Source organism: Salvelinus sp. IW2-2015, unplaced genomic scaffold (genome assembly GCF_002910315.2).
Source record: "Salvelinus sp. IW2-2015 unplaced genomic scaffold, ASM291031v2 Un_scaffold2162, whole genome shotgun sequence".
NCBI lineage: Eukaryota > Metazoa > Chordata > Actinopteri > Salmoniformes > Salmonidae > Salvelinus > Salvelinus sp. IW2-2015.
Genome location: NW_019943493.1, coordinates 20202 through 40805, shown reverse-complemented (window position 1 = coordinate 40805; position 20604 = coordinate 20202). Strand labels below are relative to the sequence as shown.

The 20604-nt window shown below is 42.4% G+C and overlaps 1 protein-coding gene across 2 annotated transcripts in view; it reads right to left on the bottom strand.

Moving 5' to 3' along the window:
* LOC112073142 (N-acetylgalactosaminyltransferase 7) overlaps nucleotides 1–18971 on the bottom strand; it is a 32338-nt gene extending 13367 nt beyond the window's left edge. Inside the window, exons 1-2 of one of the 2 annotated variants that reach the window (XM_024140488.1) lie at nucleotides 18670–18971; nucleotides 17212–17660 (exon numbers count right to left, since the gene is read on the bottom strand). In XM_024140488.1, coding sequence (XP_023996256.1) covers nucleotides 17212–17660; nucleotides 18670–18792 — 572 coding nt within the window. In that variant the 5' untranslated portion in view covers nucleotides 18793–18971. The remainder of the gene's footprint in view (nucleotides 1–17211; nucleotides 17661–18669) is intronic. The other variant, XM_024140487.2, reaches the window with a different exon arrangement.
* Nucleotides 18972–20604: the final 1633 nt, after the last annotated feature.

Sequence of the window (20604 nt, the reverse complement as noted above, 5' to 3'; positions counted from 1 at the left end):
GGATACGTTCAGATTTTGCAGAAACACGATATGAACTGTTCAGCGCGGAAAAGACTGAGCGCTTAACCGGTTCACTATTTATACCAGGCTGACAACTAGTCCTATCTGTAGACCTACGGCTGTGTCTCGGGACTAGTCTAATTGATACAGGCTCGCGCTTCATCAGAGAGTTGTTTTTGTTTACTCACACAGCACCTGGAGGAGGGCAGCTGAGCCGGAGCTGTGGTGAAAATACTGAACATCCTTGGCTTCTTCCCACCGTGTTATGGGACTGGGGCCAAGCATGCACATATAGGCAACACAACTCAGCCCCTCTGCAGAGAGGTGAGAATGTCTAACGTTATCTGCCATGAAACTCAAGAGAGTTCCTGCCACTGAATTGCAGTCTTACCCAATGTCCTGAACGGGGCTAAAATTAAGTGTAATGGACAAGGCTGCTCAATAATGACTGCAGYGGGCCATCTTGTGGCCAAAACAGGAACTACAGATCCTGTGTTGAGACCATTCACATCCTGATTGCACAACTGAAGTACAACCAATCCACCTCAGCCACATGGGTTTTCTGTAATCAAACACAGATTAAGCTAAATAAATATTGACAAATGATCGTGAACATCTATTAAAAAGGGTAATAATGTTCAAATTGACCAAACAGCTTTCTATTCCAGATAAATATTTTACAATGTTTGGTAATGTGTAATGTTTGGCAAAATATATATATATATATATATATATGTGGCAAAGCCTCTCTACACTATTTACATTTTTATGTAACCTTTACTTAACTAGGCAAGTCAGTTAAGAACAAATTCTTATTTACAATGACGACCTACACCGGCCAAACCTGGACGACGCTGGGCCAATTGTGYGYCGCCSTAWYKGRSWSYCMAWTASGGCCGGTTGTGATACAGCCTGGATTCGACCCAGAGCGTCTGTAGTGACGCMTCTAGCACTGAGATGCAGTGCCTTAGACCGCTGCGCCACTCGGGAGCCCCCCCTAATGGAGTGAGTGACACCTTTGCCTACATCTGCTGTGCACTGATCCACAGAAAGGCGTGAATAGCAGTGTGCCAATCAGGACCGTCTTTGTATAGAGCAGCTCAAGTCACTACAAGTGATGCACTTTGTCAGTAACTGGTTAGTCCACACAAGTTCTATTTTCCTAACACGGTGCAGTTCACATGGCTGTCAACAGCCTCAAACTGACAGAATAAATGTACAGCTGCCCATATATGTAAACCGTTCCATGATATGTAGACAAACTAGGCAATGCAGTCTAGACATGCAGTCTAATATCAACAGTTAGGTCTGGGGCAGTGATGTAGTGGTTAAAGTGCGTGAATGCCATTTCACAAATAGAAAGTTGCAAAAGAGACGTTCACCCTCCACTACACCCCTGGTCTGGGTGCAGCAACAGTCTCACACCTACTACAGTTAATGTAATCAGTCGACAGTATGTTGTCCTACATTCCTAGGAAGCACCAAACCAAAAAGGGGGCCCAGCCACAATCAGTCATCATGTTCTTTAGTCTAGCATCCATTATCTCCCATACTGACTAGGCTATAGTAAAGTCCACGTGGATGTCAGCAGCCCAGCCACATAACCTAAAGCCTGTACTGTAGCGTCCAACCAGGGATGCCTGTMCTGTCTCATGCTGACTGTTCAAAGGTGCCCTTTGTGTTCCCACTGGGCCCTGCAGCCAGATGAAAGGCTGGAGAAATACACCTTTGCCTGTTTGTTCTCCACACAGTATTAGTCCATTGTGAGTTAATCAGTGAGTGTGTGTGGCCCAATGTGCACACAGACAAAACGATGAGGTGCCACCTTTCATTCCTATGTGAAGACATAATAGCGCATTGAAGCTAATTCAAATCTGTTAAGACGGCGTCTCATGGAGACATAACCTGAAACGTTTGAGCTACTCCAGGAAGTGACGCTGCTCCCTCTCATCGAGTAACTCAAGTTGAAGACCGACCGGGGTACTGCAGGCTGCCATTAGCAACTMAATTACCCTTAAACTTCTGTGTGCGATAAAAAAATAAAATAAAAAGTTCAAGAACATACATTTGGTGTATTAGAAACAATTACAAAGATGGCAATTTTTCCACATTCACTATATTGGGGAATCCGTTTTTCTGCTAACAATGCCTGCCGTACCACTGTTGGCCTTGAACTTCCATGGCTTCAATGAGAGGGGGCAGTCGTTCTCCCCTGGTTTGGCCATATATAAATTGGAAAATTAAAAGCAGACTAAAGATCATATTTAGTTAAGAGTGATCAAATCAAATTTTATTTGTCACATACACATGGTTAGCAGATGTTAATGCGAGTGTAGCGAAATGCTTGTGGGTGTAGCGAAATGCTTGTGAAACAATGTTTAGCATATTTCTGTAACACACATTTCCAGTGTTCTAGTTGTGACACTCAAGGTGGGGGTTGGTCACTAGACTTGTTATGGATTATGCTCATATCGGTTGATAGTGATTGACGCCAGACTGGAGGTACAAGGACACACTGACTATTCACGGTTGTATTGATGACCTTCTGGGGACACCGATTCTGTAGCAGCTGACAAAGCCGCTGCCTTGGTTTTGAACTGCGAGCCTCTCGGGCTGGTGTTTCCAGAACAGTTGGTGTTGTCTGATTAGAAGAAAAAAGGGCCTGTCTCCAAGAGGCCAGTTAGACATTCTCTACTCTGTGCTGGAGGCGTCTCCGTTACAACTTGTAATAAACCCGATTGACTTGCCCTACGACTGCTCCTTTCTGTTCAGCTGGATATTCATTATACCAAACTTCACTCAGTACCTGAAATGTACTGCTACACAAACAACTCTACAGAATACTGTAATCAGCTAGTGTACAGTAATAAAACCTASGTAACAGTCTTATCAAGAACCAGACCACTGGCAACATGTCCCTATCCCAATAGTATAGGCTATCAGTCACGCATCTCCAGTAATGAAAWGAATCTGTAGCTRCATTCYACTTCCAGGGTTGGGAGGACTAGGCGATCTGATACGTTCCTTTATACACKGAATCCAAAACAACTCCATKCAAATGAAATCCAAAAGGTTTCCCCTCAGCTTGAGAACCTTGGGTTGACCTAGCCATGGGACAGCCTAGCCGCCATTCCTCATTTGTTCTGCTATGACTGTTCTCTAATCTGCTCTGATATAAACTAAAGCCATAATGCAGGTTAATTGGATTTATGTTGTTGCGCGTGTTTTGGCTGGCTGGACTGCTCTTCTGTATATACAGTGGGGCAAAAAAGTATTTAGTCAGCCAYCAATTGTGCAAGTTCTCCCACTTAAAAAGATGAGGCCTGTAATTTTCATCATAGGTACACTTCAACTATGACAGACAAAATGAGGRAAAAAAATCCAGAAAATCACATTGTAGGATTTCTAATGAATTTATTTGCAAATTATGGTGGAAAATAAGTATTTGGTCACCTACAAACAAGCAAGATTTTGGCTCTCACAGACCTGTAACTTCTTCTTTAAGAGGCTCCTCTGTCCTCCACTCGTTACCTGTATTAATGGCATCTGTTTGGAACTTGTTATCAGTATAAAAGACACCTGTCCACAACCTCAAACAGTCACACTCCAAACTCCACTATGGCCAAGACCAAAGAGCTGTCAAAGGACACCAGAAAAAAATTGTAGACCTGCACCAGGTGGGAAGACTGAATCTGCAATAGGTAAGCAGCTTGGTTTGAAGAAATCAACTGTGGGAGCATTATTAGGAAATGGAAGACATACAAGACCACTGATAATCTCCCTCGATCTGGGGCTCCACGCAAGATCTCACCCCGTGGGTCAAAATGATCACAAGAACGGTGAGCAAAAATCCAGAACCACACGGGGACCTAGTGAATGACCTGCAGAGAGCTGGGACCAAAGTAACAAAGCCTACCTCAGTAACACACTCCGCCGCCAGGGACTCAAATCCTGCAGTGCCAGACGTGTCCCCCTGCTTAAGCCAGTACATGTCCAGGCCCGTCTGAAGTTTGCTAGAGAGCATTTGGATGATCCAGAAGAAGATTGGGAGAATGTCATATGGTCAGATGAAACCAAAATAACTTTTTTGTAAAAACTCAACTCGTCGTGTTTGGGGACAAAGAATGCTGAGTTGCATCCAAAGACACCATACCTACTGTGAGCATGGGGGTGGAAACATCATGCTTTGGGGCTGTTTTTCTGCAAAGGGACCAGGACGACTGTCCGTGTAAAGGACAGAATGAATGGGGCATGGTATCGTGAGATTTTGAGTGAAAACCTCCTTCCATCAGCAAGGGCATTGAAGATGAAACGTGGCTGGGTCTTTCAGCATGACAATGATCCAAACACACCGCCCGGGCAACGAAGGAGTGGCTTCGTAAGAGCATTTCAAGGTCCTGGAGTGGCTAGCCAGTCTCCAGATCTCAACCCCATAGAAAATCTTTGGAGGGAGTTGAAAGTCCGTGTTGCCCAGCACACCCCAAAACATCACTGCTCTAGAGGAGATCTGCATGGAGGAATCGGCCAAAATACCAGCAACAGTGTGTGAAAACCTTGTGAAGACTTACAGAAAACGTTGACCTCTGTCACTGCCAACAAAGGGTATATAACAAAGTATTGAAGATAAACTTTTGTTATTGACCAAATACTTATTTTCCACCATAATTTGCTAATAAATTCATTAAAAATCCTACAATGTGATTTTCTGGAGAGAAAAAAAATCRCATTTTGTCTGTCATAGTTGAAGTGTACCTATGATGAAAATTACAGGCCTCTCTCATCTTTTTAAAAGTGGGAGAACTTGCACAATTGGTGGCTGACTAAATACTTTTTTGCCCCACTGTATGCTGATGTTCTATGGTAGGGCTCCCACTGACTGTAGACTGCCCCTCATATTATTACATCGTCACATGACCTTAAGAGTTCCATCAATGCATTACTAACCAGTGTTGCTACAGGGATTCCCATCACGTCGCATAGTTTTACCAATGCTATGATAAACTCTGAACAAAAATATAAAAAAATGCAACATGCAAAAATGTMRACAATTTTACCRAGTTACAGCTCATATAAAAGGAAATCAGTTCATTGAAATAAATTAAGCCCTAAACTACGGATTTCACAACTGGAAATACAGATCAATTTTAAAAAGTAGGGGCGTGGATCAGAAAACTAGTCAGTCTCTGGTGTGAACACGAATTTGCCTCATGCACGACACCTTCACATAGAGTGGATTAGGCTGTTGATCGTGGCCTGTGGAAGGTTGTTGTACCCCTCAATGGCTGTGTGAAGTTGCTGGATATTAGCAGGAACTGCAACACTGTCGTACACGTCGATCCAGAGCATCTCGAACATGCTCAATGGGTGACGCGTTTAGGTGAGTATGCAGACATTTTCAGTTTCAAGGAATTGTGTAGAAATCCTTGCGACATGGGGCTGTGCATTATCATGCTAAAACATGATGGTGGAGGATGAATGGCACGACAACGGGCCTCGTCACGGTATCTCTGCGCATTCAAATTGTCATCAATAAAATGCAATTGTCTGTAGCTTATGCCTACCCATACCATAACCCCACCATGGGGGAACGCTGTTCACAACGTTGACAATCAGCAAACCGCTCTCCCACACGGCAGACAGCCATACACTGTCTGCCATCTGCCTGGTACAGTAGAAACCAGGATTCATCTGTGAAGAGTACACATCTCCAGCGTGCCAGTGGACATTGAAGGTGAGCATTTTGCCACTAGTCGGTTACGATGCCAAACTGCAGTCAGGTCAAGACCCGGGTGAGGACAACAGGCACACAGATGAGCTTCCCTGAGACGGATTCTGACAGTTTGTACAGAAATTCTTTGGTTGTACAAACCCACAGTATCATCAACTGGCTGGTCTAAGATGATCCCACAGGTGAAGCCGGATATGGAGGTCCTGGGCTGGCGTGGTTACATGTGGTCTGCGGTTGTGAGACTGAATGGACGTACTGCCAAATTCTCCAAAACGACATGAGGCGTCTTATGGTAGACAAATTAACATTACATTATCTGGCAACAGCTCTGGTGSACATTCCCGCAGTCAGCATTCCAATTGCACGCTCCCTCAACTTGGAGACATCTGTGTCATTGTGTTGTGTGACACACCTGCACATTTTAGACTGGGCTTTTATTGTMCCCAGCACAAGGTGCACYTGTGTAATGATCATGCTTTTTAAAACAGCTTGTTTGTATACCACACCAGTCAGGTGGATGGATTATCTTGTCAAAGGAGAAATGCTCACTAAGAGGGATGTAAACAAATTTGTGCACAACATGTTAGAGAAATAAGCTTTTTGTGCATATGGGAAATTTCCAGGATTCTTTATTTCAGCTCATTAAAMATGGGACCAACATTTTAAATGTTGCGCTTACATTTTTGTTCAGTATACATAGGCCTAGTGTGATAAGAGCTGGAAATAAATTAGAGGGCATTTTACAGATATTGATAATTACACTAAAGTAGAGAAATATGAAGTTTGAAATTAAATGCAGCAGCTAATAGGATAAGTCACTTGAAAAAGTAATATTACTCATTACATTACTTTTGTTTAATGAACTACTTTACAATATTGCTTTGTGTGGAAAGTAATGCGTTACTACTATACTACTTTGCATTACTTTCATTTAAAAAAACAAAATCTCACCATTTGTTTGACACTCATAGGGAGCTCCTACCTACAGTGCATTCGGAAAGTATTCAGACCCCTTCACTTTTTCCACATTGTTACGTTATAGCCTTAATCTAAAATGGATTAAATGTTTTTCCTCAATCTTCACAATACCCCATAATGACAAAGCAAAAACAGGTTTAGATTTTTTTGCAAATGTATATAAAAAAAAAACCATAAGTATTCAGACCCTTTGCTAGGAGACTCAGAATTGAGCACAGGTATATCCTGTTTCCATTAATCATCCTTGAGATATTTACAACTTGATTAGAGTCCACCTTTGGTAAATTCAATTGATTAGACATGATTTGGAAAGGCACACACACACACACGTATAAGGTCGAAGGAATTGTCCGTAGAGCTCTCCTTTGAACAGCTACAGCTGCGTACCCCCTCTAGCACCAAGGTCAGCGCACTCTCAAATGTTTTTTTGCCATCATTGTAAGCCTGCCACACACACACACTATTCGATACATTTATTAAACATATGAGTTTGAGTTTGTAACAACCCAGCTCGTGGGAAGTGACAAAGAGCTCTTATAGGACCAGGGAACAAATAATAATAAATAATTTTGCTCTTTATTTAGTCATCTTACATACAAAACCTTATTTGTTCATCAAAAATAGTGAATAACTCACCACAGGTTAATGAGAAGGGTGTGCTTGAAAGGATGCACATAACTCTGCAATGTTGTGTTGTATTGGAGAGAGTCTCAGTCTTAAATCATTTTCAACACACAGTCTGTGCCTGTATTTAGTTATGCTAGTGAGGACTGAGAATCCACTCTCACATAGGTACTTGGTTGCAAAGGGCATCMGTGTCTTAAAAGCCCGATATGCCAAGGCAGGATACTCTGAGCGCAGCCCAATCCAGAAATCTGGCAGTGGCTTTGATTAAATGACATTTTCACAGAACTGCTTGTTGCAATTTCTACGAGGCGCTCTTGTTCAGATATTGGTAAGTGGACTGGAGGCAGGGCATGAAAAGGATAATGAATCCAGTGGTTTGTGTGGTCCGTTTCGGGAAAGTACCTGCGTAATTGCGCACCCAGCTCACTCAGGTGCTTCGCTATATCACATTTGACATTGTCCGTAAGCTTGAGTTAGTTTGTATGATTTTCTTTTGTGTGCAATGATGGAAAGACCTGTGTGTTGTTGTTAATGCAGACAGAGAAGAGCTCCAACTTCTTAATCATAGCCTCAATTTTGTCCCGCACATTGTATATAGTTGAGGAGAGTCCCTGTAATCCTAGATTCAGATCATTCAGGCGAGAAAAAACATCACCCAGATAGGCCAGTCGTGTGAGAAACTTGTCATCACGCAAACAGTCAGACCAGTGAAAAATATGGTCAGTAAAATAAATAAAAATTTCAGCTCATCTCTCAATTTWAAAAAAACGTGTCAATAATTTAACCCTTGATAACCAGCGCACTTCTGTACGTTGTAAAAGCGTTACATGATCGCTGCCCATATCATTGCATAATGCAGAAAATACGAGAGTCAAGGGGCCTTGCTTTAACCTTTCTAGCCCCGGCGTTCCGCTAGCGGAACTCCTCCCACATTCCACTGAAAAGGCWCAGCGCGAAATTCAAAAAATATTTTTTAGAAATTTAACTTTCACACATTAACAAGTCCAATACAGCAAATGAAAGATACACATCTTGTGAATCCAGTCAACATGTCCGATTTTTAAAATGTTTTACAGCGAAAACACCACATATATTTATGTTAGCTCACCACCAAATACAAAAAAGGACAGACATTTTTCACAGCACAGGTAGCATGCACGAAACCAACCAAACTAACAAGAACCACCAAACTAACCAAGAAACAACTTCATCAGATGACAGTCCTATAACATGTTACACAATAAATCTATGTTTGTTCGAAAAATGTGCATATTTGAGGTATAAATCAGTTTTACATTGCTGCTACCATCACAGCTACCGTCAGAAATAGCACCGAAGCAGCCAGAGTAATTATAGAGACCAACGTGAAATACCTAAATACTCATCATAAAACATTTCTGAAAAATACAGGTGTACAGCAAATTAAAGACAAACATCTTGTGAATCCAGCCAATATTTCCGATTTTTAAGTGTTTTACAGCGAAAACACAATATAGCATTATATTAGCTTACTACAATAGCCTACCACACAACCGCATTCATTCATCAAGGCACGTTAGCGATAGCAATAGGCACGTTAGCGAATAAACCAGCAAAATATATTAATCACTAACCTTCATAAACTTCCTCAGATGACAGTCCTATAACATCAGGTTATACATACACTTATGTTTTGTTCGAAATGTGCATATTTAGAGCTGAAATCAGTGGTTATCCATTATGCTAACGTAGCATCTTTTTCCCAGAATGTGCGGATATTTCTATTAGACTCTCACCTATTCTGACCAAATAGCTATTCATAAACATTACAAAAAAATACATGTTGTATAGAAATGATAGATACACTAGTTCTTAATGCAATCGCAGTGTTAGAATTCTAAAAATATCTTCATTACGACATAAGGCTTACATTATAGCGAGAGAGTCCAAAACCTGGGCGCAAAACTACTAGTACACAGTTCGACAAAATATGAAATAGCATCACAAAATGGGTCCTACTTTTGGTGATCTTCCATCAGAATGTTGTACAAGGGGTCCTTTGTCCAGAACAGTCGTTGTTTGGATTAGAACATTGTTTTTCCCTCTTGAATTAGCAAGCACACTGGCCAAGTGGCGCGAAGCTCTCCATCGTCAACAAACAGACAACGCAACACGCCTAACGTCCCGAAAAAATTTCAATAATCTAATAAAACTATATTGAAAAACATACTTTACGATGATATTGTAACATGTATCAAATAAAATCAAAGCCGGAGATAGTATTCGCCTATAACGACAGCTTTCCAGAAGGCAATTCCAGGTCCAACTTCGCGCTTTTCAGAAAACAGGAAATGGCGGACACGTCATTCCAAGAGGATTTATTCCACCTCAGACCAAGATAAAACACTTCATTTCTTCTCTCACTTCCTCTTGACATCTAGGGGAAGGTGTATGACGTGCACGTATAGTCATACGTATCATGCCCATTTATAGGCAGGCCCTTGAACAGAGCATCATTTTCAGCTTTCCACTTCCTGGTCAGAAAGTGTGCTGCCAAATGAGTTCTGTTTTACTCAGACAAAATTCAAACGGTTTTAGAAACTAGAGTGTTTTCTATCCAATAGTAATAATAATATGCATATTGTACGAGCAAGAATTGAGTACGAGGCCGTTTAAATTGGGCACGAATTTCCCCCAAAGTGAAAACAGCGCCCTCTGTCCTCATCAGGTTAACAAAGATGTCAGGCATTTCCCTTGGCAGCAAGAGCCTCTCGGTGGATGCTGCAGTGTACCCAAGTGGCGTCGGAAGCAACTGCTTGCACGCACGTTACCACTCCACTATGTCTCTCTGTCATGGCTTTTGCGCCATAAGTACAGATACCAACACATCTTGACCACCAAAGTCCATTTGATGTCACAAAGCTGTCCAGCACTTTAAAAGTATCCTCTCCTGTTGTCGTGGTTTCCAGAAGAGGATGTCTTCCTTAAAATTGACCCCCCATAAACGCATAACACACTGTGGCTGAGGAAAGGCACTACTCCCAATATAAGTGAACCTCAAATCAATGTAGTTATCATATTTGCGCCTCTTCAATGGTCCAACGTCCCTGTCTGTTCGGTGCTTTCCCGGGTAAGGGGGCAGTAGCTCATCGGCAGCATCAGATTCACAACTGTCAGCGTTCATGCTAGCTGGGCTAACAACAAATGTAGAATTACTGGTGTTAGCATTGGATGTGCACGTGGAAGCAGAACAACTTGTGTCGTCGACAGGTGCAGGTATAGTGGTGCAGGTATAGTACTGCTGGTAGTAGCAGTACTACCAGTAGAGCTGGTACGTGTCTCTATGGCCTTACTTTTCTTAACCATTTATACATTTTTGAGCAAACGGAATGAGCAGCAGCTACATACGGACTGTTAGTGGAATTCCCACGAGAGAGTAATGGTTAATGTGATTGGATGTTTATTATTTGACTAGGATACCTGCTTTTGACATTGTGTTGTTATTTAGCTGAACACTAGATGGTTACATTTCATTTTTGGCAGTGAAAAAAATAAAATTAAAAAAGTCACCCAAATGTTTTGCCCCGTTGGAAAATCTAAATGGAATGTTTGAAAATGTGAATCACATTTTTATTTGGCGTACCCCCGGCGGCATTGCGCGTACCCGAGGCCACCCTGACAAATGGGGGAGAAGGGACTTGGTCAGGGAGGTGACCAAGAACCTGATGGTCACTGACAGAGCTCCAGAATTCCTCTGTGGAGATGGTTGTCCTTCTGGAAGGTTCTCCTATCTCTGCAGCACTCCACCAATCAGGCCTTTATGGTAGAGTGGCCAGACAGAAACCACTTCCCAGTAAAATGCACATGACAGCCTGCTTGGAGTTTGCCAAAAAGCACCTAAAGACTCTCAGACCATGAGAAACAAGATTCTCTGGTCTGATGAAACCAAGATTGAACTCTTTGGCCTGAATGCAAAGCGTCACGTCTGGAGGAAACCTGGCACCATCCCTACAGTGAAGCATTGTGGTGGCAGCATTATGCTGTGGGGATGTTTTTCAGGGACTGGGAGACTAATCAGGATTGAGGGAAAGATGAACGGAGCAAAGTATAGAGAGATCCTTGATTTTTTTTAAAGTGCTCCAGAGTGCTCAGGACCTCAGACTGGGGCGAAGGTTCACCTTCCAACAGTACACCAACCCAAAGCACACAGCCAAGACAGTGCAGGACTGGCTTCGGGACTAGTCTCTGAATGTCCTTGAGTGGCCCAGCTAGAACCCAGACTTAAACCCAATCTAACGTCTCTGGAGAGACCTGAAAATAGCTGTGCAGCGACGCTCAACATCCAACAGAGCTTGAGAGGAWCTGCAGAGAAAAATGGGAGAAACTCCCCAAATACAAGTGTGTCAAGCTTGTAGCGTGATACCCAAGACGACAAGGCTGCAATCACTGCCAAAGGTGATTCAACAAAGTACTGAGTAAAGGGTCTGAATACTTATGTAAATATTTGTAATAAAATGTGGAAAAAGGGGTCTGAATACTTTCCAAATGCACTGTATTTACAGTCAAAATCTCACGAGCAGCCAGGTCTGGTTATAGGACTGCACAGCCACAGACCAATAGAGATGTATAGAGGGGATCATTTCCACTAGACAGGAAAACCCGCTATGGGCWTTGCCATCACAKAAGCGATTAATGGCAAAGATCAGAGGTGCGCCCTCTATACAATTCTACGGACAGCAGCTGTCATGACATTTCTCCAAACAGCCTCTTAGCTCGCATAAGAACTAACAAGTCGAGATYGGATCATGGAAACACGCGCGGTAGMGATATGATTCTGAAAGTAACGCAGGCGTTGTTTGATAAATTAACTAACAATATTACCCAATTTGAAAATGCGTTACTTCACTCCGTTACTCATAAAAATCAGTCTGATTACATATATAACAGGTTAAGGCATTACCCCAACACGGGTGATTGCTAAACACGGGACAACTGATAGCTACAGCATTCAAAGTAGTAGTTCATGGAAATGTAAAAAAGTTATACATTTATCGTTCAACTCATCGTTTAGTGATAATTCAGTCAATTTATTGTGATATGGATTTTTGTCCATGTCGCCAAGCAACTTTGATATATTTTCCCCTCATTCCTTATAGACGGGTTGGTTGTTAAGCAACAAAACCGCAACTAAATCGGGCAAAACAGCCCGGGTTGGCTTAGATTGTTGACTATTTRGTCTCCAATGTTTATTGAAAACAAATACATTTGCACAATGAGCTAACTTATAGCAAACATAAAATCACTGACTTTCATGTGCACAAACCTATAGCTTTGTCCTACCAACATTTTTCTGCATAACTTCCTATTCTCTTCCCAACAGCAGAAATGACAAACACATACAGTAAGAATAATATTATATACGAATTATCTGCCTATGTAAATTCCCAATTCAGCCTGCATAGATGTTGCACATTACATACAAAAACAGACAAGTGCAGAGAGCGAGAGCCTTGCTATTGGGAGGCGCCGCCGTAGGCAGACCTGGCTCAAGAAGACAGGCTATGTGCACACTGCCCACAAAATGGAGGTGGAAACTGTGCTGCMCTTCCTACCCTCCTGCCAAATGTATGACCATAGACATATTTCCCCTCAGATTACACAGACCCACAAAGAATTAGAAAACACATCAAAATTTGATAACTCCCATATGTATTGGGTGAAATAGCAGTGTGCAATCACAGCAGCAAGATTTGTGAACCTTTTTCTTTCTGTGCCACCAAAATGTTCGCATATAGGCCACTGGTAATGTTAACAGGGCCACRTTCCACTGAAAGAAGTATGAACATTGTAGATTGAAATTCAATGTATCAAATCAAATTTTATTTACCACATGCACTGAATAAAACTGGTGTAGACGTAACCGTAAAATACTAGCTTACGAACCATTCCCAACGATGCAGAGTTTAAAAAAAGAATAGTAACTAACAAGGAATAAAATACACAAGAATTGAGCTATATACACAGGGAGTAGCAGGTCAATGTACGAGAGGTAAGAGGTATTAGACATAGATATGTACATTAAGGCAGGGTAGGCATCAGGATAGATAAGAGTCTAATAAAAAAACAGTAGCAGCAGCAAATGAGTGTAAAAGTGTGTATGTTTGTGTTGTGTCGGTGTGAGAATGACAGTGTGAGATGGTTTGGTTACCATTAATTGACTATTTAGTAGTCTGGCTATTTAGCAGTTTTATGGCTTAGGGGTAGAAGCGGTCTCCGAGCCTGTTGGTCCAAGAGACAATGCCGCGATACTGTTTGCCGGACAGTAGCAGAGTGAACAGTCTATGGCTTGGGTGGCTGGAGTCTTTGGGAATTTTTCAGGCCTTCCTCTGACACTGCCTGATATATACACACTGACCAAAAATATAATTGCAACATGTAAAGTACTGGTCCCAAGTTTCATGAGCTGAAATAAAATATCCCAGAAATGTTCCTTGCATACAAAAAGCTTCTCTCAAATTGTGTGCACAAATTTGTTTTCATTTAACCAGCCTGATCATTACACAGGTGCACCTTGTACTTGGGACAACAAAAGGCCACGTTAAAACGTGCAGTTGTCACATAACACAAAGAGGTCTCAAGTTAAGGGAGTGTGCAATTGGCATGCTGATTGCAGGAATGTCCACCAGAGTTGTTGCCAGAGAATTCCCAACCATAAGCCGCCTCCAATGTCATTTTAGAGAATTTGGCATTACGTACAACCAGCCTCACATCAGCAGACCTCGTGTAATCATGCCAGACCAGGACATCCACATCCGGCTTCTTCACCTGTGGGATCGGCTGAGACCAGCCACCCTGACAGCTGATGAAACTGAGAACAATTTCTGTCTGTAATAAACCCCTTTTGTGAGGAAAAACTCATTCTGACTGGCTGGGCCTGGCTCCCCAGTGGGTGGGCCTATGCCCTTCCAAGCCCATCCATGGCTGCGCCCCTGTCTAGTCATGTGAAATCCATAGATTAGGGCCCAATGAATTTATTTCAATTAACTGAATTCCTTGTAGGAACTGTAAAACTGAATAACAAAAAAATTGTTGAAATCATTGCATTTATATTTTTGTTCAGTATAGATGTCCTGGATGGCAGGGAGCTCAGCCCCAGTGATGTGCTGGGCTGTCCGCGTCACCCTTTGTAGCACTTTGCGGTCAAGGGCAGTACAATTGCCATACCAAGCGGTTAGGCAGCCATTCAAGATGCTCTCGATGGTGCAGCTGTAGAACTTCGAGGATCTGAGGGCCCATGCCAAATCTTTTCAGCCTCCTGAGGGGGGGGGGGAGGCGCTGCAGTTCACTCTTCACGACTGTGCGGACCATGTTAAGTCCTTAGCGATATGGACGCCAAGGAACTTGAAGATCTCAACCCACTTCACAACAGCTCCGTTGATGTGGCTGGGGGCGTGCTCTCTCCTTTCTCCTATAGTCCACGATCAGCTCATTGGTCTTACTGACATTGAGGGAGAGGTTTTGTCCTGGCACCACACTGCTAAGTCTGACTTCCTCCCTGTAGGCTGACTCCTCTCCATCAGTGATCAAGCCGAACACCATTGTGTCTTCAGCAAACTTGATAGTGTTGGAGTCGTGCACGACCACGCAGTCGTTGATGAACAGGAAGTACAGGAGGGGACAAAGCACACACCCCTGAGGGGCCCCGTGCAAGGGTCAGCCTGGCGGAGGTGTTGTTGCCTACCCTCACCACCTGGGGCCGACAGGTCAGGAAGTCCAGGATGCAGTTGGAGAGGGAGGGGCTAGTCCCAGGGTGGGAGGGCTGAGCGAGACTACAAATTCAAAGATGGCCTACTCTTCTATAGCCTACTCAAGGCAGAGAAAAACACACCTAGAACATTTTATTATTAAACTCAATGCTGTTTTTTGGGCTTGTGTTTCTCAACCAGGCAAAGGGTAGCTACTTAAAAAAGGCAGGTTAGCGAAGATGAAGCGATCACTCCAAAAACTCTTTCCCAGTCCACTTAGTAGTCAGAGAATTCTCAATTTAGTCAACTGAAATTCATTTTTTTTKGTCAGTTATAGTCTTGTCAATTGCCACTGAAAAATAGTTTGAAGAATATTTCAGTCACCATTTGCTGCCAAAATTAACACTAGTAGAAACAAACCTTGCAAGCCATCAGACCACGCGTATAATTTGTGATGTATAATAGGCTTACCTCGTCATAAATTGAGGAGCACATTTCAGACAACGCGTCTTACAGTGTATAACTCAATCAAGGTGTTGCATAGAAAGCCAGCATTCTTCACTCAGGCAGTAGGAAGCTCTCTCATCCATTTCTATGCAGATGATACGGTCTTATACGCAGCTGGCCCATCCCTGGATTTTGTGTTAAATGCTCTACAACAAAGCTTTCTTAGTGTCCAACAAGCTTTCTCGAMCCTTAACCGTGTTCCGAACACCTCCAAAACAAAGGTCATGTGGTTTGGTAAATAAGAATTTGTTCTTAACTGACTTGCCTAGTTAAATAAAAGGTTAAATAAAATAAATAAAAATWAAATTCTTACCATTATTAGAAGAATGATGCTACATTTCCACATTCTAAATTGGTAGAATGTGGCTGATACAGACTTTACTTGATAAACACATCTTCAATAGAACACCTAGGCCTATAGCCTAATGTGTGTGTAAATGTAAGCATTGGTAACTCTTCTCAAAATAAATGTCAATATGACGCAAACACTACAAACAGAATAGAGAAGCCACGCCTCGGATCTCAAGGTGTGAGTTCGTGACACACAATATATACAGTTTTGATAATGGACCAACTGAATAGTTTGACTACCAAAGAATTGCTTTTCTATTGGTCTGGTGGTAGGCCTTTGTTCTGTTAACATTGCACAACCAACCTTTAAAAGCCTGACCCRCACCCTTGTCATACCAGCSCTTCAGGTATAAAATTGTGCTTGCGACACCAGAATAGTGGGTTAGATTCCAATGTATGCACGCATGACAAAGTTGCTTTGGATAAAAGTGTCTGCTAAATGACATGTACCRGGATTGACATAAAGGGTTGCCCCATTGACTAGGGAACTCTGAACAGTGACGCAAGTTGAGCCTCCTTTTAGGTTGCCATATTGAGCAGGTGAAACCAAAACTGTAAAAATAATTCCAATAGCCTAACTGATCTTTCTGGTTCCTCCCCCCTATTGTTTAAGTGAAAGACAATTTATGGCAGATGACAGACAATTTATGGCAAGTTGAGCCTGCTCTGATAATTATTTTTTGCTGATAACTAAAATTCTTTATATTCTATACTTTATATTGATTCCTCCCCTGTGTCGGTAAAGGGCAGCTAGTATGGCATTTGTGTGTAAATAGTTCATTCACATTTTTCAGGCAAGTGATCATAATCATCAGGCCAAAAAAACGAAAAAAAAGACTCCTGACTTCCAAGTGCCTTTCAGACCTTAATGTCAAGCCATGGATACATTATGATCTTTTAAAAAATACATTTGTAACATTCGTGAAAGGAACGATGAAGTAACATTCAACTGGAACACCCAGTGAGACATATTTAGAAGAGAAAAAAACATTAAGTTGATGACAGTTCCTTAACACACGTACCATTCCGATAGGCCTAGCTACATCCTTAATAGGGACGACTACTAGTCTATACAACACAGTACCACCAATMCATACAGTARCCATCTACCTGGGCTCTAMGGCCTRCTACTGTAAYTACTCTTTATGGTGAATGTCACAGATTCCTTCTTCATTCCAATTCAAATGCCATAACACACAAACCATTCCAATAGGCCTAGGTCTAAAAAAAAWKKATACWATGACCCAGCACCTTGTCTATCTGCCTGGATTGGGCYYWGGCCTTAATACTACTTACTCTTCATGGCGAATGTCGCTGATGGTCCTGTCTAGGGAGATCATGTCGCTGGCCACCATGTTGAAGCCAAATTCCTTAATGCTGGCCTGGGCGGCCTCGTGGTACTCCGCTCCCAGGACGAACGGCTTCGCCCCCTCCCCAGCCCCATCCTGCACCCCGTGGGGCTCCGGCTCCTTGAGCTCAAAGTTTCCCAGGGTCCCCTTCCTTAGGACGGGTGCCGAGTATACATTGGTGTGGGGCTTGAAGGTGACATACTGTTTCTGGATGATATTCTGCTGGTTCTGAGCACCRCCGGCTGGTTTGCCAGGAACCAGCTTGTCGTCTCCTCTGTTCTTCTGTCGGATGGAGTCCAGRTCCACCTCGACCCCTTCCACATGGGGCCAGGGGACCACGGGTTTGAACTGGTCAGCAATGTCATTCTTAGGCAAGAGGATAGGGGCATCTCCCTCCTACATAGAATCAGAAAGAAGTTAGCTAGGCCTATTGCTTTTCCAAGGCCTAAARTGGTTTAGCTGACAGCGGTAGCTACTAGCTTTTACAAAGCGTAAAAGGGTTAGATGATCATGCTCTTCATCTAGGTTTGCAGGATCAGCAAAGGTCTTAATCTGCCCTACTTGACAGCTCAATTGGCTAACTAGTCCCCCAGCAATTAGCTTAAAGTCGAATTCCTTCACTGGCCACATTACGGTATGCACATGCGTTTATGTGGTTCACAGTAAACATAGCTAGGAACATTGCATAGYTAACCAAGAAATTACACGGCATTGTTTGTTTTAACACAGTATCACTTATTCGACAAAGGCAATTACAGCTTCGGTGCGAGTCTTGACAGGTGTGAGTTTAGCTTCAGGTATGCATTAACGTAGATGGCTAGCTTCCCAGGCATTCGTTTCGCCAGCTGGCTACGTGTCATTTCAACATAACGTTTTTACAAGCKTGGTGATTTCTTTTCATACAATGATCGCTATTGTCGAATTCGTGAACAACAGGAGACAATTTGAACGAGAGACAGCTACCAGACTAAAGCCCTCCGGCTATGTTTGATATTGTCGTCAAAGCATTTAAATATGACCTAACGCAGGCGGACATTCAGGAATGAGTGGGGTTCAATGCAGGAACGCTAGCTAACGTTAGCTGGCTGATTAACTAGTTCACGTTAGATACCAAAATGTATAAGCAAATGGTAGTTAGCAAGACTGTCATCAAGTCCCAATGACATTTTTGTACTCTATTAACGTTACAGTAGCTARCTAAAATAGACCCAAACGCTAACAATCTCCATGACAACGACTCAKACTTGCTTGCTAGCTGACGTTAGCGACTTTAGCAACATGGTTAGGTAACGTTAGCCAGAATTACATGCCAAAAATGTTATAGAATGCATAGCTACAACAAAACACATGAAACATATAAAATAACGTTTGACCAATAGAAAGCTGGTTGTAATTGAAAACTTACCCGTTTAGCAAAGGGATTTTCGTCGTGCTCTTTCGGCGAAAGGGAAGACCAAAGCAACACAARCCCTAAGAATGTGGCAATAACTATTACACTACGAAGAATAAATCCAACTCTTAACCTCATTTTGAAAATAAGACCATCTACAAGGTGCTAGCTAACCTCGTTACTTCGTGGCACCCCTGCCTGCCAAAACCAGTTCGAATCCCAAATTGAGCCAACCGTGCGCCTCTCCTGATTGAATCCCTCTCGTCGGCATGTACCATTATCTGCGCTCTCTCTCTGTCTGTCTGTCACACCCCTCTACTGCGAGCGAGCAAAAGTTATAATATAAGCAGTGGCGACCCGTCATTCAGGGCAGGTGGGACTCTTTTGAGCTTCACATTTTTGTTGTTGTTTGGGGGGCTTTCCTGTTTTGCATGATATTTGGCATTAATGTGTCACATATCAGTTTGCAAACAAAGTTAAAAAGAAATATATATATATATATCATTGAGTTAATAAAGCCGCATACAAACATGGTCTCTTTTTTGTTTTATTGAGTAAAGCAGCTCCAAAATGCAGGTGTTTCAGCCTAGCTCAGTGCTTTCTATGGTGGTGGGGCAAGCCAGCAGAAAATACGGAGCGTTGCGCCGTGATTGGCTCAGTGTTCTGTCACTCATGGGGACACTACGTACAGCCAAGTCTAAAGGTAGAGCTAGAAAATTCAAGCTCCTTGGGTGCTGCCAYAGAGTTACATTAGAAGTGCCCATCCATGAAGGCTGAAGGTCACTGGCCACAGATAAAATTACGTCAAATCACATTATATCTACAGTATCTTTGATTGGACTGAGAATGCCAGACTTTGATGACAAAGTTTGATGCCAAAATTTGCCCACGAAAGACCGACGCGTCACCTTCCTGTTCAAGTGAGCACAGCACAACAAGGTAAGTCCAAAAATGTATTGTATGCTGCTGAATAAACTATGTAATATGCCAGTGAGATATGTATACTGTAGCTAAGAAAGTAATACTAAGTGTTGTGTAGTAAGCTGTTAGTAGCCCATGTGCCTCACCTTAATAATTTGATCTATTTTCACCTCTTAATTTCACCTACTGATCTGACTTGGTGGTGAACATGTAGCCTATAACCTGTTCTTGAGAAATGTAATCATTGAATATTGTAAGAGCTTTCATTGTCTGCTTATATGCCTCCTTTATTTATCCTACGGTTCTGACTTGGTGTACAGGGAGAACACTGTAAGAACGGCCCATGTTCTGAATTCTGTTGCTGTACATTTCAAAAGTGCTAAACAAAATAGCTCGCTCATTAATGTCTTAAATCGAAATTACGGATGGCCTCTTATCCGCTTGTTGTCCCCTTATGCCATAGTTTGTACATCTCAATTGTCAGTAAAAACCACATTAGTTTAAGCAAGTCAGCCATATCATCTATGTTTTTTTTAAAGGCAGTAAATGAGGCTGAATGAACTGTTTCGCTGCCAGACAAGGCTTCGCCGATAGACAGGTGTAACAGTGGTAAGGTGTTGGGACTGCTGTTGGGACTCTGCTGTTGGGATAGCTTTATGTAGGCCCTAACAGTTTGTCACCGTTATAGTGCAATTCATGTATTTTTTTGTGTTGTGTTTTGTAGTGGCTTTTCTGGCATGCATCCCACATTTGTATTTTTTTGCCCCACCAAGATTCACATGCTAAAATCAACACTGAATGTAAGACATGCCTATGATTTCTATCTTATAGAAATTAGAACGCAGGTTGAAAAGGTAGAGTGACACACGGATGTGGAGCAATCAAAACCAGGAAGCCGCAGGCTTGTTTGATTAGCGGATCGTATTTGCATAGCTATAAAACATTGCCACATTTCGSTAGGCTATAACCACAGATACAAGTCTTTGCTATTACAGATAGGTCCTTGATGTCCAGGATCCTGGCACGTCC